Raw genomic sequence first — 24,674 nt, forward strand, 5'->3', positions numbered from 1 at the left:
GAGCCTCATGAGGTTAACTTGCTAGAAGTCCCACCACTAGGAAGTGGCAAGATCAGGACTAAGCCTTCTAACTTTTTGGCTCCATTATCTCTGCTTTAGGCATTAGTGAACTTAGTGGGGGTAGTTCCACCTTTTCCCCATGATCAGGATTGTAAACTGATCAGAGATCAGTGCATATTGCTAATAGTCTGTGGTGGAGCTTCCTTCTGGGTGAAAATGTGGCAGGTTTTGAGTCATGATGCCTTCCCAGAGGATCCCATTGTGAGTTGGCACATGAAATACATAATAAACACAGAACTTTGCATGACGTGGGCTGCATCCATCTCATACCTTTCCTTTGGGCCACCAGACCGACAATAGGCAGCTCTGCTAGTTGTATGAAATGCAGTGGTGGCAGCAATGTCCTTTCACCCATCTGTTTTTTCCTTGTATAATGCTTATATTGAAACCTGGCCAGGACCATGTGACTGATTTGGCTCTTCCTTCTGACCCAGAATGGTGACCAACCAGCCTGTGCATTCTCTCTTTCTCTCTTGCAGATGCCGCTCCTATGAGGACTGCTGTGGCTCCAGGTGCTGTGTGCGGGCCCTCTCCATACAGAGGCTGTGGTATTTTTGGTAAGTCGTGATTCTCTCTTGTTCCCAAGTGCTGGTCTGTACCATTGCCCCCAATCCTCAAGAGCTCTGCCTACTGTCAGTATTGTTACTACCTCAGTTCTGTCACCTTCACCTTGGATTACGGCATTTGGGATGGCCTAGGCCAACGAAACCAGTACATAGGTTGGCTTCCTGAGAGTTGGTTATGCTCACAGAGTTTGCAGAAAGCTCATTCCACTTCCACAGGCTCCTGGCTGGGGAGGAAGAGTTATGCTTTTGGAGAGGGGGCTGGACAATAGCCTCTCCCTCCATCACCTGAGGAATTAATGGAGCTCTTTTGGGGAAATGGAGCTAAGGCTGATTATCTTAAGGAATTAGAATCAGCAGATTGAGACTTGTGATAAAGTTTCTGCTGTCTGGAAGGAAATTCTCTCCATTCACCCTATGTCAGCTGAATCTTAGCTTTCAAGATAGGCAGCCTGCATCCTTATCCCTCCTCCACCTCGTTGGAGGGGAAGTTTGAAGAGCCATGTGAAGTCTATCAAATTGGACTTAGGAGGATGGGATGCTGAGCTTCTACTCCAGAGAGAAGCCTCAATTTGGCTAACAATCCCCAGAGGATGCCCCTTTGGGGATTTCTGAGAATCCATTTGACACTACTGATAATAGGTATGTTAGTCAGCTCTTCATAGCTGTGACCAAAATACCTGACAAGAATTTATTTAGAGCTTATGGTTTCAGAGCTTCAGTCCATGTTTGGCTGACTTCATTGCTCTGGGTCTGAGATGAGGAAGAACATAATGGTGGAAGGGTGTGGGGGAGGAAAGCTGCTCAGCTCATGGCAGCCAGGAAGCCAGGTGGGTGGGGGCAGGAGCCAGGGACAAAATAGAATCCCCAAGGGCACATCCCCCATGACCTGCTTCCTCCAGCCATGCCCCACCTGCCTACAATTACCACCCAGTAATCTATTGAAATTACAAATCCATCAAATGGATCAATCCACTGATTCATTTATAACTTTCTTAATCTAATCTTTTCGCCTCTCAACATTCCTGCATTACCTAAATTAGCTTTTCAGCAGCCACCTCCTATCCAAACCACAGTAGTTTTTGCTTACGAAGTCAGATATGGCAGAGCACCATGGGGAGGAATTTCTTTAAAACCAAAAGAGCATTTCTTAGACCCACCCATTTCTCTGTTCTCATGTGATGGTGATATCCTCAGGTGAACTCCACTAAGGGTTAAGACTTCATGCTCTTCCTGACTTAAGCTCCTTTATGACTTTAAGATTCTGACCTTATTGGCACTTCAAAGATTTTAAAACCTTACTGAGAACATTATAGCAGCCACTTGAATTTTTGTGAGGTTTTCTTTAACAATTCTTCCCAATGTGTGGTCCGATAAGCCAACAGGGAGTGGGGGCTGCACTTGTCACATGAGCCTTTTCTTTAACAGCAATAGCTCCTTGATTGGACTTTAGATGTTTGGGAACTGAATCTCACCTGTACCCTTAGCACCTGGCCAGGCCTCCCTGAGGATCACCATAGGCAGCCTTGACTGGATGGCTGCACCCTACTGAATGGGAGAGTGTTGACGCCCTGCTTCCCCCACCTCACAGTTGCTAGTGTCCAAAACTATAGGGGAGGTTGGATTGCTTTAGCCCAAGACTTTACAAATGTAAACAACTTTATGTAAATTTCTAAGTGGAGAGGACTAGAACCAAAGTGGGAGAGGACAGGTGGGAAGTGGCATTTCAGAGAGTGACCTCGCTTGAGGACATGCTCTTACCCAGGATTATCTTCGTGGGACCTCATGGCAGATGGAGGCAGGACTGTCAACAGCATGAGATCCTGATCCCTGAAAGGATTTGGAAGTATTCTAGTTGTCTGAAGCACAAGATGAAAGTTGATGAGTTTGTGGGAATGCCCTGGAAACAGACAAAACAAATGTCAAAGATTGTTATGTGATTAAAAAAGAAAAAAACAAAAATGAGCGTCCACAAGAACTGCTAAGGCTTGGCAGCTTCTGTTGGTCTTCCTGGGAAATTTTACCTAAACTGGCAACCAGGTGCTCTAGAGCTGTTGGCTGGGGTCACCTGTCAGAAGCAGGATCCCTTGATATGATGGCACATGGTTACTTACCAGGATCCCATACACACAGAAGCTATGTGAGTCCTGTTGAATGAGGTCAGGCACTTGCAAGGTCAGATCAGAGTGCCAGCTGCCAGAAGGTTTCATCAAGTTGCTAGAACTGAGGTTCTGACATAAGGTTCAATTTGAGGTAGAGCCAGAGAACACCTTGCTATGTAAGTTTGAGGTGCCCCAGTTAAAATGCAAAGGATACTAAAGTATCCTTTCTGCCTCATGCCTTCCTTCTCTCAGTAAATATCAGATGCCTAATGCACACCACGTGTTCTGCTGTGGGTCCTGTGGAGAGGCCCTTATGGCAATCAGGCTTCTGAAAAAGACAGATGACTAAGTAGATAAGTACAGGTGGATAATTTTAAGCCAGTGTTCTGCAAATAGCTCACAGATCCTTTGATGAAGGTTGAGAAAAGCTAGAAAACTTTTGAGTAGGTAGATCTTCAGAGAGGGTGTCCCCATCAAAGAGACAGCACAGTGCAGGGACAGGAGCATAAGAAGAGTACACACAGGAAGAGAGTGATGGGAGGCTTCCAGCAGGGGATAGACATTTGGTGAAGAGGATAAAGCTGACCAACTCTAAAATCTTGAATGATCTTTAGCCAAGTAGATGTGAAAGAAATTGTCAGGGTTAGGATTGGGTGGGCTGGTGATACCCTTAATTACAACTGGAAAGCACACAGGGTCCGAGACTGGCAGGTCCAGCTCTATGGGTGAGCCTGCTGCTGGGGCTTCCCGTGCTGGGTTCTGGAGTGGGTTTCAGGCAACAGAGTTTGCGTAATAGCTGCACCCTGGCCACCATGGCTCTCAGAGTTGAGAAGGGCTATACTAAGGCCTAGGGGGAACACTGTGAAGAGTTGCAAAAACAAACTAAAATTAAGAAACTAAATTGCTTCTAATGATAGAAAAGGAACAAGACTTACTCTCTTAATCCTTGGAAAGTTTCCAAACCCTACCAAGCAACAAAAGATTATATAGTGAATCAACTTGTAGCTCTTAATTCTTTAAGAACTACTTTTCTTTATGTATCATACCTTTATCTCTTCACTGGCCTGTTGTGGCCATATCATTCTTCTGCCCTTTTATCAGTTCCTTTCTTCTAAAATAAGTTCTCAGACTAATGAATTTCTACAAGGAATGAGTCAGGTGGCGATTGATACCTCAACTAGGAGTTGGTCTCCTGCCATGTGACTGTGTGCTATATGTTTGCCTCATACTTGTTATCTGTCACTCTACAGTATGAGGTACAAGGTCATTTTTCTTCAAGGAAAATTGTTTTTTTAAAAAAAGATCCATTTGGGAATGGAATCAACATTTTGGCTTTATTCATGGAAGAGACCAATATCTCAGATGACATCTGTATTTTGCAATTCCTGGGAATTGTTCTCTTAGCAGTCATAGTAAACCCTTGCATACACTCACTCAGCCTCTCTATGGTTTATATAGTACCACTTAAATATTTTCAGTTGCATTCAGTGTTGAAGATCTGACTCCACCCAAGGGAAATGAGTTTTCTTTCTTTCTTTCTTTTTTGTTTTGGATTGGGGATTGAACCCAAGGGTACTTGACCCACTAATCCACATCCCCAGCCTTTTCTTTCTTTCTTTCTCTCTCTCTCTCTCTCTCTCTCTCTCTCTCTGTCTCTCTCTCTCTCTTTCCTTTTCTTTTCTTTTCTTTTCTTTTTTTTCTTTCTTTCTACAGGCTCTCACTAAGTTGCTAAGAGAGTCTGTCTTTGAACTTGTAATCCTCCTGCCTCAGATCAGCCTCAGGAGCCACTATGATTACAGGTGTGCTTCATTGCACCAGCAGGAAATTAGTTTTAAGAGACAAATTTGTTTTTCTCTGCAATCCCAGCATTCTTATTGCTGACAGCTGCCTTACTCATCAACACCTTGCAATTTGGATCTTTGACTACCAGGTCTGTACCCACTGTCCACACCTCCAGCCACAGAGCCTTTCTTTCTGGGTCTCTCCCCTGAACTTTTCCTGCCATGGCACCCTTACCTGCACTGTTCTTTCCACCCAGAATGCTCCTTCCCTCCTCTCCAGCTTGTCTCTTCTTATTTTGTAGGCTCCAGTTCAAATGTCACTGAAGGGCAGGATACTTTCTTGATCTTCCTCAGTACAACAGCTACCTTTGTGTAAACCTTGTGGTGCACTGAATTGGACATTGAAAAACGTTGAGAATTGTGAATTCTGTGTAATGTATATTTTATCACACACACACAAGCACCTGCAAAACCCATTCTTTTATCCCTCGTTTTTCTTTCTTTGTACGTATCAGAGTTATAAATAAGTAATTGTGTATATTTTTTGTTTACTGTCTCCATTCCCTGTTAGAAATTAAGTTGTGTAAGGGAACCCCACCTGCTTTTCCTCACTGTCATTCTCAGCATGGTGCCAGGGGCATTCAGGAACTTAACAATTGCTTGTTGAATGAATAATGAATTAGAAGGCAACACAAAGGCAACACATGCAGTTCCTCCCTCAATCATTTTCTGTCCCCTACCTCTGATTGTTTTCTCTGCTCGATGTTCCAAAGTTATCCAGTAGGTTCTTGTTATTTGACCTTGTACTTAGCATCATTATTAAGTGAAAGGTCTTACCATCAGCTCCTCCCTCCCCCCCCCCTATATATAATGGTGCCATTGACCATGACCAGCTCACCCTGTGCAAAGGTCTCATTAATAGGCTTTCCTCCGACAATGTGGTATGTTGTGTGAGATTCTGGTAGATTCTATGGGTCCCATCACAATTTAAGTTATGAAATGGGCAAGTGTTTCTCAATTTTGTCTGTTAAACAAAAGGTCTATGGGAAGAAGTCATTCATTCAGTCATCCTGTAATCAGTTGCTGAATGCTGATAATGTGAGTCAATGAGAATTTTTACATGAAATGCACAAAGGTGCTATGCTTAAGGCACTTGGAGCCACAGTCAATTAGGTATTAGGGTCAAATGTTTATCCGTATTTAGAACCTGAAGTTTTCTAAATTGTCAGCTTTTCTGTTAATTATATTTTCTCCATTCTTGTAGTGTATCTATAATTAAGGTATGCTCTAGGAAGCATAGTTTTGTTTCATTACAGATGTTCATATAGCAATGGAGACAGCTGCTGGAAAGATTAAACATGTTCACTCTCATGGCTGTGACAGTGAAGAATGGAAAATGGGGAAAACAGGCAAAGTCTGTATCTGGTGTGGTTTTGAGACAGAATTAAGACAGCATCTTCTGTTCAGACTAAAATATTAACCTGATGTCAGATCCATGGACGTCAGAAAGTAATTGCATCAGTGCTTTGAACCCAGCTAACCATTTGGAGCTGTTTGAGACAGACTTCTCACAGAGCACCTCAGTATCAATGGCTTCCATCCAAGGAGCTCCCAGGAGTCTACAGGCCAAGAATCCCTGTGGCCCCATCTCACTATGCCCTCTGACCCATCCCTGGATCCCCAGGGAGACCATGAAGCCTGCAAGTCACAGGCCTGAGCCCTGGGGCCTCCTCTCAACCTCCTGCCTGCTCTGAGCTCCAGCCTCATATCTGGCTCTCCTCAGGTTCCTCCTTATGATGGGTGTGCTCTTCTGCTGCGGAGCTGGCTTCTTCATCCAGAGGCGCATGTATCCCCCACCGCTGATCGAGGAGCCTGCTTTCAACGTGTCCTACACCAGGCAGCCCCCCAACTCGGCTCCAGGTCAGCCAGCCCCCTGTCCTTGTCTCTCCTCCCTATAGTTTTTCCTGTCTTCTATAAACATTTATAAAGGGTACTGCCACAGAGTATGCCTTGAGAGAGAAAATTCAGGCCATTTAATTCATTTAAATGTTGATGACCAAGATTAATATTCATTACCTCATATTCTTACGTCATTATTGATACGACTTGTATACCGTTCATATATGCATATTAGTTTGCTCTATTCCTTTTTCTTAAAAATTATTTCATGTATAAGTTTCTGGGTAGGAACAGCAATTTCCCTGCCATTCTTAATGCCACTGAATTTACTGTTGTGTTACTAAGTAGAACTTGCTTAACTCCTCTATGATTGCTGATAATTTTTGGTTTTACCTTTTATTTATACATCTATTCAATGTATTTATAGTGCACTTACTAGTATTATAAGTGCCACTGTAAACATTTTTCTTAAAGTTATATTTGGTCTTTTTAGAGCATATCACCTAAAGCAATGTGTCAGGGTCCAAGAGAATGAGCTATTTCTTAGTTATTTTAAAACATTTTGCCTTAACTTAGAATCTCCTATCTACTGTGGTGGGCAGCATTGGCTTTAAACATTGGCTGGTGCACTGGTTTTGACATTGTATGTGAGGTCCCACTTCCTTAGAAGGAGCTTTCTGAGAATACAAGAGAGCCCAGAGCCTCAGAGGGCTGGTAAGGCTCTGTTCATCAGAGCTCTGGGCTTGTGAACAGGTGTGCAGTGAGGATAAGGGTTAGGTTTGTGGCTTGTGTTCATGCTGCTCTGCTCCCAGTTTCTACCTGAGAGATGGGGTGTTGGGGGGTGATGACTAGTTGATTGCATACTGCAAGTGGATTATCAGAATTCCTGGAGCAGTTCTTGCCTTGCTTTTACAAAGTTCTGGTTAAACAAAATGAATTAGTCTTAGAGCATCCAGGCTAGGATGAATAAACTGTGATGTAATAATTAAAAATTTGTTAAGAGGGTAGGTCTTAATATTAAGTATTCTTATCACTCACAAAAAAATACTAATAGTAAATAAGAGGCTAGAGAAAACTTTGGAGGAGATAGATATGTTTATGCTATACATTATAGTAATGATTTCATGGATATTTAGTCATTGGCAAACCCATGTTTTATACATTGCATATAGCTTTTTGCATATCAGTCACACCTCAAGAGTGTAGTTAAAATAAAAGAGAGAATTAGGGGGATTGAATGTAAAAAGGACAGACTGTCCTCAAGATGCAAAAAGAACAGAGATGGTCATTTACACATTGCTTTTTCATGGTTTTCTTCTACCAGATATTTTGCAGGATTTTCCTTTAAAAAAGAATTTTCTAGGTTGGGCATGGTGGTTTGAGACCAGCCTTGGCAATTTAGTGCGACCCTGTCTCAAAACTAAAAAATAAAAAGGACTGGGGATATAGCTCAGTATTAATCTTCCCATGGGTTCAATCCCCAGTTCAACTCTACTGCCCCCCCCAAAAAAAATTATATTTTTATTGATTATTTTTTAAAATGTAACCCAGAAAGATGAGTATAGAAATACATTAAACTGTCACTCAAGGCTAGTACCATTTTGTAAGTACACATGAATTTTATTCTTTCATGTTTTTGGTTTGTTTGTTTTGGGTTTGGGTTATTTATTTGTTGGCAATGCTGGAAATTGAATCCTAGGCCTAAGGAAGCACTCTACCCAGTGGAGGTACGTTGAGCTACACCCCAGCCCTTATTAGTGTTGAATTCATATTTGATCACAGTGTGAAATCCAAATTTTCAGCTAAACTGGAAAGCCAAAGCCATCATACATTGAATTTCATCTGGATTAATTAGAGAACTTTTGGTACAGGGGAAGAAGCCCAGGCCCTCATTGGCACACATAGCCACACTGGCCCCACAGATGCAAGGTGCATGTGTCCTTGGTTCTTTGTGCTAGCTGAGTGTCAGGATATGTTGCTCCTCCATTCATCTGCACTGGGACAAACATAAGCAGGTGATGTTATTAGATCCACATTTTAGCTGTATAGTTTCCCTTGAATGTCCCATGGCATCTGGGTATTAGCAGAAGAGAATGCATCCCTGTTTGCTCTTCTTCCTCATGCTGGTCTCTGTTTTCTGTGTAGCCATGCACCATTTCTCTTGGTGGAAACATTTGTCTCCCTTGCCAACTGTATCCAACAAATAAGTCATTAGATTTTACTTCAGACCCTTATCTCACCCTGAGCAGCTCCTATTACAAGTTTTCCTAGTCATGGGTCTCCACTAACTCTTCTCTGTCTTACACATATTCATCAGAAAGTTCTAAGAAAAAGAAGAATGTAATTAGTGTTATTGTTCTGCCTCAAACTCTTTGTTGGCTTCCTTTGCTCATAGATGCAAGTCTAGACTCCATAGCCAAGGACCCAGGCCACTTCATACCTCACCCAACTTCTCCCTACACCTCTACATCTGATCCTCTGTGCCCAGGCTGAGTGACCTCCTCCATCTAGTCCTGCCATCCCACAGGTCCCACACCTGCCTGAAAACACTCACTCTCCTCCAAGATGTTGCTCTGTGTTGCCCCCAGGGTGAGATCACCCCTGGCCATTCTCTCTCCTTCACTTTCTTCCCTGGGTGTTCTGCCTCCTGCTTTAACAGCTTTTACTATGGTGGGCTTTGGTCTTGGTCTATTCTGTGCTGCTATAACAGAATACCAGAGTCCAGATATTCATAAAAAACAAATTTATTTATCATGGTTCTGGAGGCTGGGAAGTCCAAGATTGAGGGGCCAGTATCTTACTGGGGCCTCCTTGCTATTTCATAATGTGGCATAAGCTATCACATGAGTGAGAACTATTAAGAGATTGAACTCATGGTCCCAAGCCCATTTGTAATTGGCATGTAATTCATTCTTGAAAGTAGAGACCTCAGTGACCTAAATGTCTCCAATTAGGCCCACCTCCAAACATTACTGCTTTGCAGATTAAGTTTCCAGCTTGCTTTTACAGGGGACACATTCAAATCATAGCATTGTTAGTCCTTCATGTGTACAATAGACTCCCCAATTCAGCTGTGAGCAGTACTCAGGTCTCAGGTACCAAGAAGATGCCCAGCCCATGTCTTGGGCCAAGGGAACTGCAGTTGCTCCTGGGTTTACAGCCTGGTAAAGTTGGGCTTAGAATACAGGGCAGCCATATTTGGAGCTTAGAGAAGCCCAGACCAGTAAGAATTATTCTTTTGGCACATATTTACTCTAAACCCACTAAGGTACCTGCAGGTGTGTGGGATACCAGTGCACAGCCTGAATTCCAGCCCTGTGTTCATTGCATAGCTTTCTCACTGGTGTGATAGCCCATAGCACAAAAATAACTAGTCTGCCCTCCATATCTGAATGTTCCACAACTGCAGATTCAACCAAGTATTTATTATATTTGAATAAAAAGCATCTGTACTAAACATGTAGAGACTTCCTTCCTTGTCATTATTCCCTAAACAATAGAGTATAACAAATATTTATATATTGTTTGCATCATATTAGGTATTATTAATGATCTAGTAATAATGTACTGAATATGGGAGGATGTGTGTAGGTTATATACAAATACTAAGCCATTTTGTGTAAGGGACTTGAATATCTGCAGATTTGAGTATTCAAGAGGGGTCTTAGAACCCAAGGATAACTACATATAGTTACTGACCATAATATATATAGTTACTGCACAAAGTTGAGGATGCTTAGAAACCATGTAAATGGAAAACTCCATCTGGAGCTCAGATCCAGGAGGATTCCCATGGAAAGGTCATTTGGACTGAAGAGTAAGTAGCAGCATTTAACCAAGACTGAAGTGGGAGAAGGGGTGGGAAACTGAGAACTGGAAAATGAGGTCCTATCCTGTCTCATCAGCCTTTTTAAAATGCCCACAGAGTCTCCTAAGTTACAGAGCTCCAAACAGCTGCTGTCAGTCCCAGAAGCCAGTGATAACTTTAGTATTCTTTTTAAAAAAAAAAAAAAAAGAAGAAGAAGAAAGAGTGAGAGACAGAGAGAGGGAGAGAGAATTTTTTTTTAATATTTATATTTTTTAGTTTTCGGTGGACACAACATCTTTGTTTGTATGTGGTGCTGAGGATCGAACCCGGGCTGCACGCATGCCAGGCAAGCACGCTACTGCTTGAGCCACATCCCCAGCCCTGTAGTATTCTTTAGAAGGGATAAATTTAACAATCTAAGTCAGGAGCCAGGAGTATATGCCTGTAATCCCAGTGGCTCAGGAGGCTGAGGCAGAAGAATGGCAATTTCATACCAGGCTCAGCAACTTAGTAAGGCTCTAACCAACCTAGTGCAATTCTGTCTCAAAAAGGGCTGGGGATCTGGCTTATTGCTTAAGCACCCTGGGTTTAATTCCCACTATTAAAAAAAGGGGGAAAAAAATCTAATCCAAGAGAAATAACAAAAAAATCTCAACTATCTCTGTTGAGTACCTCTGAAAGCATTTCACTCTTTTTATTTTTTTTTTAAGTTTATGTGTGTAGTGGTGACCAAAATGTAGCAAGAGAAAGTCAGAGATTCCTGAATGCTACAAACCCCACATCCTTCCCCATCGTGCTGCTGAGAGGGCCTCATCCATGTGCCCTCCATGTTAAAGAGAAAAAACAGATTTCATTCATTCTTTCTTTCAATAATTCACTCAGGAAGCATTAGCTAACTAACACCAGGGGCCAGGATTTGAGTGAAACATGCTCACTACCCTGTAGGAACACAAACAGTGGAGAAATCAAGGCAGAGCCATGACCTATAGGATAGGAGGGACTGGATTTCAGGAAAACCTGAGAGGTGGCCTCCACTCAACTCAGTGCTTTTGTGGTTGAATGAGAGGAAGGGGTAGTTCTGGAGCTACAAAAGAAAAGAAAATTAAATTATAGTCTGTCTTCTGTACGTGATATTACATAGCTACTGAAGCTGATAGGCAAGGTCAAGGCTACATAACTGTTTGGCAAGAAAATCAAAAGACACACTTAGCACAGAGAGAGGTAGGTAATATCTTCAGATGAACGGCTACCCCATTACCAGTGTGATCACACAAGTGTACGTAGAGAGATTGGGCTTAATGTTAATGAAATCTTTGGTGTTATTTTTATTTAAGTTTTTTTAAAAAAATATTTCTTTTGATATTTTGTTTTAATGATATAGTTAGAAATAAATGGAGGACACCTCAGTTGGTTCCGTAACTTAGCTATCGTGAATTGTGCTGCTGTAAACTATAGTATGCTGATTTTAAATCCAGATTCTGCAGTCATGTACAACTAAAAAGAAGCAGAAGGGGGCGGGGGAAGTATGTGGAACATGCTCATTGGGAGATAGTCTCATTTCTTTCCAGCTGCACATTTGTAACGTTTTTATTGATGGTTTGCCGACTGTTCCAGTGTCTCAATCCTATAATAAATCTGTCAGCTCGCAGTGATGGTGGCCACCTAACTAAAGGACATCAACTGTAAGAAAATGGAAATGGAGGAGGGTGTTTTGACAGTTTAATTGCTTTCCAAATCACAGCTGAAATACAAACAGGGCTGCTTCCACAGTGAACAGTCATCTCATGGTACCCATGGGAGCTTGATTCCAGAACACCGCCCACTCCTGTGGATCCAAGGATGCTCAGGTCCCTAATTAAAAATGGTGTAGTATTTGCACATAACCTGTTCATAGCCTTCCATACACTTTAAATCATCTCTAGATGATCTGTAAATACGATACAAATGTCATGTAAATAATTATCCTATATTATTTAGGGGATAATTTCCAAGGGAAAGAAGTCTGTTCCTCTATGTTCAATATGGTCTGTTCTATGTTCAATATAGATGTGGTGTTCTCATGAATATTTCAACCTGTAATTAGTTGAATCTGAAGATGCAGAACCCAATGAGGGCCTACAATAATCATTTTTCTACATGATGGTACTTTAGCTTTGCAGAGATGGTTGTGGAGGAGTCTCTCCCCATCTCTAACCCCTGTAGCTCTTATATTCCCATTCTTGTTTTTTTCCCCCTGAGAGGAACAGTGGGTTGCGGGGATGTGGGTGGGTTTTTGGAGTCCTGTGCTTCATGGGGTCTCACATTCATGATTTTTCCACTTAAATGGCTCCCGATGGCCTTCTTCAGAGTGGCATTATTTTAGATTTTATGGTTTTAGTGAAAGAAATTAAGTGGAAGTATTTGAAGTTATTTGTTGAAAAAGCATAGGTGGCTATCTCCTAGTAACACTTTCATGGTTACCAGATTATTTCTTACCAGTTGTCCCTGATGGCAAAAGGTGACTGATTGGCAATGGAATTAAGGTAAAAAGCTTGTGGTTGTGACAGTGGCTTCATTTGGAGAAGTCCACAGTCTGTCATTGCCTCACAACGTGACGTGTCTCCTGCTGCCTAGGAGTATTTCTCCTCAGAGTTCAGTGCTGTCTGTCAGCCTGATTTTCTGTGTCTCTCCCTCTGTCATTCTGGCTCTAGTTGTTCTCTTTCCAACCTGGACATCCCCCTTCCCTTTCTCCAACAGCTCAATTACCCGTTACAATTTATTTGCACTATCCAGTTCTCATAAAGTAGACACATAGAATGTTCTGCTGTACAAAAGTGAGAGGGCTTTTTGTTGGTTTTTGTTAAAAGGGACAGATATCACATTTCAAAAACAGTCTTTTCATACAAGAAGGGATTTTTTTTGTTGTTGTTTTGATTTTCTGAGACAGGGTCTTGCCATGTTGCCCAGGCTGACCTTCAACTCCAGGGCTCAAGAGATTCGTCTGCCTTAGCTTCTTAAATAGCTGGGATTACAGATGTGTGCCACAAAGGACAGAACTTTTTACCTATTGTTAGAATTAATCACAAGGAGCTTTTAGACCCATAATCTTTGTTTAGGGGAGCAGAAACTTACAATAAATTTAAGTCCCCTGATAATTGTTCTCTGTTTTGCCAATGATAGAGCAAAACAGTCTGAGCCCCATTTAGAATGACTGTTATTGGTCCTTCCACAGGTGGAGAAAGGGGAAACTTGGGCCAAACAGTACTGAATGCTCATGTATTATAGTGAGGCCTATGGCTCCTCCATGTGTATACACCCTTCAGTCATTAACCAGATAACAAATGCTTTTTGAGCAGGTGTGTCCTGTGTGTTGGCACTGTGCTTATCCACTGGGCATACAGTAGTGTTAAAGAATAGCAGCCCCTGCCCCCAGATTCTAACCTTTGCTTCTAATAAATACTTCTAACCCCTTTTGTCTAATAGAAAAACATAGATGCTAATAAAGCCCAAAATAAAAACTGAATTTTGAAATCCTTTTTATTTCATTTATATGTTCAGATTATCTGTGAAACTTTAACAAAAATATGTGTTTTCCATTTTATCTTCCTTTTATCTTCTTAGTTGATAAGCAATAGTTTCTTGTGCTGTAATTTTCTCTTTTTAAAAAAACTTTTAGTGACTTCAAAACGATAGGAAGTCCTGTTTTCTTGTCTGCTATTTGTTGTGTATTAATATTTTAGACGTTACTTCTCTATGGAGGAAAAGCTGTCCAGTGGGAAAGTGGCCTGGCTACTCATATGAGACCTGTAAAGATTATCATTATTTTTGAAAACAAAGAGGAAGAGAGAGAGCGTTCAGCTGGGAATGTAGCTGACAGAGATGTTTTATTAATTCCCTTTGATCTATTATAGACAGAAGGAGAGGGAAAAAATTATTAAATCATTTAGGAGTGGTCCTAAACAAAAAGAAGCTGTACAAATTGTTTAAATTATTAACTAAATTTTTGTTAGCATTATTGGTATTTTGATAGTGCTACCTGTGCATGTTGTAGGCTAGGAAAGCTTATGTTATAGGTAGTTGAGAAGAAGAAGATACATGTTGTATTAATTTCCTTAGATTCCTCTAACAAATTACTATAAACATGGTGGCTTAGAACAACAGAAATGTATTTTCCCACAGTTCTAGAGCCAGAAGTCCAAAACAAGGGTTTCAGTTGGGTTGGTTCTATTTGGAGACTCTAAGAAAATTAGCATGTACTTGTCTATACTATTCTGTAAGTCTTTTAAAGAAACAGTTACCTTTTTAGATATTTCTCCCTTTTCTTTTTGCTTTAAGGAACCCTTTTCCCTCCCTTTTTCTTAGCTTTGTTGCATGTTTATCTTGTTAAATATTTCAAAGAAAAAATTTTAAAAGAATCTCAGGGCTGGATGGGATTCTGAAGGAACCAGTAGGACTTACTAAAGCATTGGAGTGAAAGGGAGGTATCTGATCTTCTTATATGATTCAGATATCTCTTTTGTAAGGAGTAATGCTAATAATATTATGCCATGAGGATCAGTAGGCACTTATGAAGTTTCTTTCTCTTGTTACTCCAAGTGTGGGCCACAGACATACATGGTCCCTGGGAGCTTGTTATACAGGAAGACTCTCTTGCAATACCCCCAGCCCTGCCCAGACCTGCTGAATCAGAATCTATATTTTAACACAATCCCCCCATAATGCAGAATAGTGTCTGCACAGATAAGGTTTTTGATAAAGAACAAAAAAGAATAAAGGAAGGATGGGCCTTGGTGGCAACAGTAACATATCCTGCAGGTTAAGCATTAAAAATAACATGAGAACCTTTGAAAACCCACAGGATCAATGTGGAATTTAGTCTTTGTATCTGTTGGAGTAACATTATTGCTATAGTTTTAACTCGTGGCATATACTTCCAGATCTGTTCCAAAAAAAAATTATTTTTATTAGCCTAGTTATTTTTGCTTTTGTTTTGAAACATCATCGGTAGTGAATAAAACTAAAGCCGTTTTTTTATTCAACTCCTGATTTATAAAACCAGGAATGAAAAAGTGAAAACTCTTCTTGGGGGCATTTTATGGGATATTAGAATGACCTTGGATTCTTAAGACAATGTCCATGTGTGTCTCAGCATTATTTCAAATGTATAACATCTACAAATATTGATGAGCCAGCCATACAAGCCTGCAACCTAATACAGATATGTCTTTTCACTCCCTTCCTCTCCTCTTCCCCAAAAAGCAATGGAAGAAGGTCTTTTTCTCTAGTGGATAATCTATGCACCTTTAGAGCAAACACACAAAGTCTCTTTTTCCCAGTCCCCTTCCTCAGAATTCTACCCTTTCTGCACTCAGTCTCCCCATCTCACTAAACGCACCTCTGCTCTTCCTAACTGGTCTTGTCTTTTTGTGCTCACTTTTCCCTGCTTCCATCTATTTCCTACAAAGCAGCCAGAGTCAAAAACTAAGAGTTTCTGCTTCCAAGTGTCCAGAGGTTACCCATAGCATCGACATCAAAAGTACTTTGCATGGCCAACATCCTTCTCAACTTCATGTCCTCCCAAGCTGCCTGGCAGGCTTGGACCTCACCCACTGCTCCCCACCTGGCCCATTCCACTCCTTCCACACATTGGCCTCTTGTTTTCCTCAGATCTCCAGGCTGCCATTTTGGTGTCTTATGCACTGAGATTCTTCTACCGGAAAGGCTCTTTCTCCATCCACACACACCCCTGTGCTTACCCTCTCACTAGATACACATTTTCATTTTTACTACTTATCACCAACTAACATACTTTTCTTATTTATCTTGATTCTTGTCTCTCTAAACTGCAAGAGCCATAAAAACTAAAGATTTTGTGTATTTTTTATTGCTACATTCTTAGTGCATTCAGCAAGAATTCAGTATCTTTTGAATATGAAAATGAATAAAGGAGTCAACAGACATGTGACTACAAACACAGATGCAGTGCATGTTAAGCTGACTTTTAGAAGTAGATTTGTAATCTAATTCTTCATTAAATTTAAAATATGAAAGCAAATGAGCTGGGCTGTCCTCAAGAGTTTTAGAAACTAATCAAATAAATTTATAGAAAGTAGAAAACATAAAAATGAAAATAGAAATTAATTGTATAAAACAGAAAGATAAAATATCTGAAAGTGCTAGTGTTTGGCAAAAAATAATAAAATAAATAACATTGTATATCCCACCCCTGAAACTCCAATCAATAAAAGAGAAAAAAGCAAAAATATAAATATAAATTAAAAGACTACAGATCCAAAGGAGTTTAAAAATTAAGAAACATTCATGAATTGGAAAATCTTGGTAAGATGAGAAATTGTATGTTATAAAGATGAATCGAAGTACTGAAAATTTCAGTAAACGGAAAAGGAAGCGAAAACTTGAAGAAGTTTCTAAAGAATTATCTGCTTGAATGACTACATTCTTGTGGGGTTTTTAAAAACTTGTAAGAAAAAGTTCATAAATATATGGATTACTATAGAGCATGCAAAACTTAATGTTGTAAAGCTATTATAACTTGGAAACAAACCTCAAAATAAAATAATATTGAATTATATTTAGTAAGTACAGATCAAAATCAGGAAACAGCATTAAATAATATTTTAAAAGGATAAACCATCATAACCACACATGATCTAAGAAAGAAAAGATAATTTAATATTAGGCAGGCTAGGGCTGGGGTTGTGGCTCAGCAGTAGAGCGCTCACCTAGCATGTGTGAGGTGCTGGGTTCAATCCTCAGCACAACATAAAGATAAATAAAATAAAGATATTTTGAATAGAAATGTTCAGTAAATATTTTTTTGTAAATAATTTTTGAACAAACTACATATGTTGATCCATTGCCAACATTACATTTAAAGAAACCATAAGAATTCCCCTAAAAATTAGGATGCTTAATATCAGTAATATTTAACATTATTACAGAATTTCTGACCTAAGTATTAATATGAAAAAAATATTGAACCATTAGGAAAGAAAAATAAAGCTATCTATGTTTGGAAACAGTATTTCAATGCAGGTAAGAAAATTCTTGATATTTCAATGAAATGAAAAACATTATTAATAGCTGAGACAGTTTGTAAACATTAATAGTTATAACATAAAACCAGATCAAAATACAAGGCTTAGAGGAAAGAAAGGGACCAGTTAGAAAGGGGGAAATTTGTCAACTGATAATGAAAATATTCTCTGAGAGAATTAGTTCAGATGCTTTGAGCTACAAGTAACAGATACCCCAATTCAGCTAGTGTGAGAAATAAGGAAGACTTATTTCTTGTGATCAAAAGTCAAAAAGAATAAGGCTCCTGATCTAACCCCATGGCTTAACAGCATCTTCAGGGCCCCCAGTTCCCTCCATCTGTCCATGCTGACTGTCCCAGCTCTTCACTCACTAGGACCCACCCTGGCTGAAGTACAGCTGCCTTGGTTCTTACAGGTACAGATGTCCAGTAGAAGAAGACTGCCTTGGGCAAGTTGTGAAATTCATTTGTGCTTCAACTTTGGCTCTGTGAGATGGGAATAAGTAATAGGAATCTCATATTACTATAGGTCTTGAATGACATGATACCTGCGAGACACTTGTATTTGTCAAGAGACTGTCCTTAGCAGTACTGGTTCTTGTCCTTCCTTCCTGCTCTGAGAGGCACTTTGTCAGAGTTAAAGCAATCTGAATGCTCTCCCGCAAACCAATCAGTTCTTATTTGGGTGAGTCTTTTATTTTACCTCACCCATTTTCTTTCCTTCAATTTTCAAACTATTCTTCTCTTTAGCAAAAAATAAGATTTGAGGCCCTTCTCTTTGCCATTTATCTTACTTTCCAAGCAAACGATAGGGCCCTGTTTTTGTCTAGTCTTTCTCCATGCTTCAGATCCCTGGGACTTAATTTTCATGACAGATGTATTTGTTTCTGGCATTAACCTCACTACACAGTTTTGTCCTTTGGAATCAATATATGGGCTTCATTTGGAATTGTTCAAGCTTTTGTTCTTACCATCCTTTTCTTGTGATATGGAGTTGACTAAAGGTGATTTTTAAGGTGCTGTTGGTTCCAGAGTTATGTGCCACAGAATCATTTCTATTTGGGGGAATGTCTTTGAAATGCACTCTCCGAAGCCTGGAGTCCTCACTAGTCCTATCTCCATGGGTTTTACACATGCAATGAAGGTTTCCTGCCTTTACTTCTAAATGAGTCTCTCTGCGTAAGCAAGAACTGGGTCCATCTTCTCTCTGTGGGACCTGAATGGTAAACTTGGCCAGTGTCTTGTCCAGAGTTCGACTTTTAGTCAAATGAGAAGAAATCTGGCCACTCCCTGGATCATGAACATCTTCTCGAAGAGCCACTGCCTCTGTCTGAGCTGATTATCTTCTTGCCTTATTGCCCACCTCTGGCTGAGGATCCCTCAGCTGCTCACCCCAGGGGGACAGCATCTGTCTCTGCTGCCCTCTATCTTCAATCACAGGTTTTCCAGCATTCCAGCATGTTCCATCCCTCTGGTTGCTGAGTTTTTTCACTAAAGGGTTCATGTTCATGACAAATACATAATTTATCCACCTCCTATCCGTTCTGTTTCTTTTGTATTCCAAGTACTTCTCCATGTTCAAATATTTAATCCCATCTTGCCACTCCTGCAAAATCCATGAGTCATGACTCCAGTATGAGTGAGTGGCTGTACTGCAGGGATACTACAGACACAGTCCAAGCGACATCTCTGGTACAAAGACCACAATCTTCCCCACCCTTATCCATGGTGGGGAGATGGGGTGACTCCTCAAACTCCTCTGGTCCTTGGGAGCAACAGGCTTGCTATAGATGGGAGCCGTTTCCTCCTGTCATAGCAGCAGTGTGTCTCAAGAACTTCCAAGTGTGGCCAGCACAATACAGCAGAGACAAAGCCCAAATCCAAATCACTTTTCAGCCCTTTTTCAATCATTCATCCCCTATATTTATGGAACATCTGCCATTGCCAGGTGCTATTCTGGCTCTGAGGGAACCAGGATATATCCTGTCCCATTCTCATGTGTTGAAAGCTCAGAAGATCATACTGGACTGTGGTGGTATGACATAAATAGGTTGTTCCAGATGTTCTGGGTTCCTGCTGCAGCCAGGAAGCGGGTCATAGACAGTATGAGGTTGCTTCTTGGAGTTGGTGATTCTGAGCTGGGACTTAAAAGGTAAATGAGAAATAGCTTGATGGGAAGTTGGGGGAAAGGAATGTGCCGGGAAGGACTGGCATTCCAGGAGGGAGGAGTGGTTGGGTGTTGAGCCCTCGTGAGGTGCTTTCTATGAGACCTGGAGGGCAAACAAGCTACAGGCAATTTGGGGAGTGTTTGGATATAAAGAATAAAGCAGGACCATGAAAAGTAAGACTCAACTCTGAAGTGGACAGGAACTTGACTCTGGAAGGTCTTTATCCCTCAAGTAGCCCCATGAGTAACTGGGTAAATATGGTGTCACCACCCAAGAATGGGGCGGTGCATAGGAAGATGAGCTGGCCAAGTGATGGGGGAAGAGATGCATTCAAGTGTCTCCTGTGATGTGTTGAGTACCTGCCTCAATCTTCAGGTGCAGCCTGGGCAACGGGAGACAGATGCAGAAAGTCAGGAGGTGGACCCTGATTCAAACTAAGAATGTGGGCAGTTTGGAGAGTGAAAAATCACACACTAACTCAGAGCAGGGTTAGTTGTAAAGACAGGTGAAACCTAAGGGAATAGGAGCTCCATTGAGAATTGGTGCAGCTTCGGGCTGGTACCTCTCCCTCGCTCACATGCCCCATGCCCTCTCAGGCTGCCTCTTCCTCTTCCTGTTTTCATCCAGTCCTCTGCTGCCATCCAGATTCTTCACATCCCGGGAGAAGATTAACCCACCTTCTCTTCCCTGGTGTCTGGGCAGTCAACCGTGGTCAAAAGTAGCAGTCAGTTCCAGGAAGGAGGGTTGCCTGGCTGTCCCTTTGGCAAGACCAGTGGTGGAAGAGTCCCACTTAGGAAGGCCATTGTCCATTAACTTCTTAACATATTCTTATCAGTCCTTGCTGAACCTGGAGTTCCCTCCCAAATCATGCAAAACTCAAAATGAGGAAACAGATGACAGCACTGAAGAAAAAAACAACTTGAGCATTTTCTGGGGAACATTATGGGCCGTGGATAAGCGTGCTGGGGTCACACAGTCTGCAGTCAGCCCTAATCCTTGAATGGTCTGCAGTCTTCTCTGGTTCTTCACCCCTCTCTGCCTCTCTGGCCTGGGCCGCTTCTCCCACTTCACCATCCTTGTATGAGAAATCGATTTGACAATGGAAAAATCTAGTTTCAACCACTGCTGGATTCAAATACTGGTGTGTGTGACCTTGGATGTGACTGAGCCTCACCCCCATCATCTCCCACAATCTGTATCCTGTCCCTGAAGTACTAATGCAAAACAGGTTAAGGTTATGGACACTTACTCTGTGAGGAACAGTTGGGGGCAGCATGCTCTGCCCTTGGCTCACACACCTTTCCCAATCCTTTCCCCTTTGTCTCCACAGGGAAACAGTCTTCTGTAATTCCAACTTCTTCACACAATGCTCTCTATATTTTCTATAACCAAACTATCTGCCACAGACTTTAAAAACTGAAGTGCTAATTCTTTTCTCTCAGAATATGTGACCTATAGGGAAGATGGTGGTGTCCCTTGGCTCCTGGGTATGTATCACCCCCATGTAGCATGTCCCTTTCATGTGGAATCTCATTCCTGTTGCCTGTTGCTCCTGATCACTTTTTTTTTTTTTTTTTGGGTAAACACTTGTGACCATTATGTACTCTTCCCTTCTTCTCTGAGGACTGCACAAATCTGTTTGTTCTTTGCCCTCTCATGATCAACAAATGAATAATCTGGCACCTGCTTCCACTCCAGATAGAGGCTGTCTGCTCTGTGTATACTGTTCTTCCTCCTGCACACTGTGGGCTCTCCTGGGCTCAACCTGTTCTTCTTCAGACCATACCCTGTGCAGATTCTCTACCCATTTGAAATGTATTCAGCATCTTCCAGTACAGCAGGGTCTGGGGCTCAGCAATGGAGTCCAAGAGCTTTGTGCAGATGGATTCCAATGCTGTACTCATGAGCTTATATTCTTCCCCAAAATGCTTTTTGTCTCTCCTATATATCTGTCCTACACCCTGTAAACATACTCACAGATTTCTCATCCTAACAATGCATCTTCCTTGTTTAACTATCACCTATCTTATCTACTCATAACCCCTTATCCCTGAAATTGCTTTTCTTCTACTGTCATTTCTATCTTAAAGATTCCCCTTTCCTTGTGCTTCCATGACACAATGCCTAGTTTCCTACTTTTCACTATTTCTTCTCGGTTGCTTTTACATCCTTCTCATGAATCTTAAATATTTTATGTTCTTTTCCTGTCTTGAATGTTAATCTTTCCCACAACTTTCACCTCAGCTGTCATCTTTTATCCCTCCCTACACACTTCTGTAGTGCTTTTAATCCATACCCGTGTCTTTGTTTGCACATTTATACCAAAAGCTACAGTGCAGCCTTGACCTTGACAGAACCAGTGTGGAATTTTTCATCTGTCCTGCCCTTCTCGTGTATTGGTGAACTGCCTCTTTGAGACCAGAAATCAGGGCCCTTTCTTTTTAGATCATGTCTCCATCCTGGCTTTCCACATTGAGTTAGCCCCAGGTTAAGTCCTTGGTTAGCTCTTCCCATTATCTTTCTTGCCCTCTCTTCTCTATTTCTTCTGAAAAGTATTCAAAGGCCTACATCTGAACTGGCTTATCCAAAGTATTACAATGGCCTCTTTTTTTCAAATCATCAACTTTTTAATGATACCACATATAAAAGTATCCAGATATAAATAAATTATAATCTCTGCCCTTGAGAAACTCATGGTCGTGGCTAGTAACACATCCAAAGGCAGCTGATGAGATATACCAGTGGGAGCATGTGCCATCCGTGGGGTCATACCAGTGCAGGATGAGGCAGTCCTTGATAAAGGTGGCCTCTGGTTGCCTGCCATTCTTGATGACACCCTAGATACATGTTTGGCCTGTGCCTCTGTTCCACATTCTCTATTTCAGCACATTTGTAGAAGTCTAAGATCTACAGAATGCCAGCTTGGGAGGTTTGGGACATCTTACATACTTTGATGAGCATCTTTGTAGAAATCATCTCTTTTATTCAATTAAATGATCAGAGGGATATTTGCCCTTAAAAAAAAAAACCCCTACACAATATTTACACAGGGACAGCTTCTCTGATATTTGGAAATCTCCCTTTACTTAAGTAAAGCCTCATTCAAAGAGACCAGACTGCACCCACAAAATTTCTAGTTTCATTTCTTAATTCTGTAATTTTATATATATATATATATATAATTACAGAATTAATTATATATATATATATATATATATATATATATATATATATATATATATATATTTATCCACATGATCAAAGTAATCAGAACTAAAACCAGGCTCTTGAACACCAGCTCTCTAAGTTAGGGCCAGTTTGGGGCAGGGTGACCAGCCGGTTTGCTGCTCTTACCTTCTCCAGACAGCCATATAAACATACCCAGGTTGAGGTGTCAACCAGCATTTTAGATCCTCAGGCTTGGAGAAGAAAATCTGTGGCAGCATCCAGGGGAAATAGAGATTCCATAGATTCAACAACCCCTGTCCTGCCATCGGCATGTGCCCTGTAGGTTTTCTCCTGACTGTGAATTTGGGCTCTTCTAGATAACAGGTAGGTAGTCCCTGCTCTCATAAAATGCGAACTGAGGCAGGGAAAAATGGAGATCTTACATCAGAAATAGTCACTAGCAAACTGTGTGTTCACAAGGTGGATGGGGCTGCCTGTGTTAATCCTGTGCTAGGAGTTGGGAAACCGATGTTCCAGTTCTTCTTGCAATGAGGGAACATGTCCTATACCTTACTGTGACCCGTTTACCTCCTAAGGTGTACAACAGCCCTCTCAATTCCTGATCTTTTAGCACATGCTTCACTAGCTCTTCGCAGATCAGCATTTAGTTTTGGGTTAGAGAAACCTGAGCCTCCACCAAATCGCCTCCTTCAGTCATGCTTCCTTATAACTTACCCATGCTGTCACAGTTTATGTGTCACTTGTCAATGTCCCCCTCCAGTGGAGTTGAGGCCCATAAGGAGGGGGCCCCATGTGTCGCTCTTGTTTACAATATACCAGATGCCCCCTCTCTCTGAGCGTATAGAGTACTAGATGTACGTCAATTGAGTAAATGATATTGAGCTATACCCCTAGCCAAAGATTTTCTCTTTTGTGCTCACATATGATTGTCTGTCTTTCAGGAGCCCAGCAGCCGGGGCCACCATATTACACCGACCCTGGAGGACTAGGAGTGAATCCTGTGGGGAATACCATGGCAATGGCTTTCCAGGTCCAACCCAATTCACCCCAGGGAGGCACAGCCTACCAACCCCCTCCTTCCTACTGCAACACGCCCCCACCCCCGTATGAACAGGTGGTGAAGGACAAGTAGCAAGAGAATGCTCGTGGGAGGTGGAGAGGTGGGACGGGGCTCTTCACCAGGCCCTTCCCATCCCCATGGATGTTCCCATCCCCATTGAAGTTCACTTCCAGGGACGGTCCAAGGGCAAACTCCTCTTTGATATCTTCAAAGCAAGCACAGCTCCCTTTCAAGTTTTCCGTGGAGGACAATATTTGAATTCACACTGTGTCTCCTCTGTTGCTTCTGTTTCTAATGTAATCTGTGCTCTCTAGCAGTGTGGCAACAGTCCCAAGGGTTAACATTCTTGGGTGGTGTGGCCAGATCTTCAGGAGAGACTAAAAGGAAGAGGAAGGCAGAGCCAGCCTGTGAGAGGGACCGATGGAGGAGCCAGCCCAGGCGAGTCCTGCAGGCAGCAGGCACACAGCCCATGAAGCCAGATGAGGTTGGGCAGGGTGGCTGCCAGCCATCAAAGCCCATTTTTCCTCTTCCAGAAGCTGTTGGAGAAACGTGCAAGGGGGAAAAGACTCTTGACACTTTTTTTATCTCTCACATCCTGAAGATAGGCTTCCTTCTGCCTAAACAAGGAACAGCCGAGTGCTGCCGCTTCCACCTCCAGATGGATCTGAATCAGGCTCACGTTGGATGTCTGCGGTTATCTGAAGATCAATAAAGTTATTTAAATTTATGGGAAATTGATCCCTGCTCCAAACTGGGACATTTCATTTTATAAGCCCTTGTTCTGACTTGGGGAGAAAAATATATCCCCATTTTTAGTGCATTCTTGGGAGTACATGTGTAGTGTCCTGTCCTTTGAGATCAGATAGGGAGTGTGTCCTTCCTGGATGCCAGTGCCCAGAAGGCTCTTGCATCCTTCCCCAAGGCAGCTGTGGGTGGATTTGATGGGCACTTTCAAAGCAGAAGGACACATCTGGCTGGGAAATCACATCAACCTTCAGAGGGAGAAAA

At 41.7% G+C, this 24,674-nt stretch overlaps 1 protein-coding gene across 2 annotated transcripts in view; it reads left to right on the plus strand.

Moving 5' to 3' along the window:
- Positions 1-24,434, plus strand: part of LOC143639957 (WW domain binding protein VOPP1-like) — a 96,045-nt gene extending 71,611 nt beyond the window's left edge. For both annotated transcript variants that reach the window (XM_077107971.1, XM_077107972.1), the window contains 3 exons: positions 540-617; positions 6,290-6,426; positions 23,548-24,434. In XM_077107971.1, coding sequence (XP_076964086.1) covers positions 540-617; positions 6,290-6,426; positions 23,548-23,738 — 406 coding nt within the window. In that variant the 3' untranslated portion in view covers positions 23,739-24,434. The remainder of the gene's footprint in view (positions 1-539; positions 618-6,289; positions 6,427-23,547) is intronic.
- The last annotated feature ends 240 nt before the right edge of the window (positions 24,435-24,674 follow it).

Source organism: Callospermophilus lateralis, unplaced genomic scaffold, assembly GCF_048772815.1.
Source record: "Callospermophilus lateralis isolate mCalLat2 unplaced genomic scaffold, mCalLat2.hap1 Scaffold_101, whole genome shotgun sequence".
In the NCBI taxonomy this organism is placed as follows: domain Eukaryota; kingdom Metazoa; phylum Chordata; class Mammalia; order Rodentia; family Sciuridae; genus Callospermophilus; species Callospermophilus lateralis.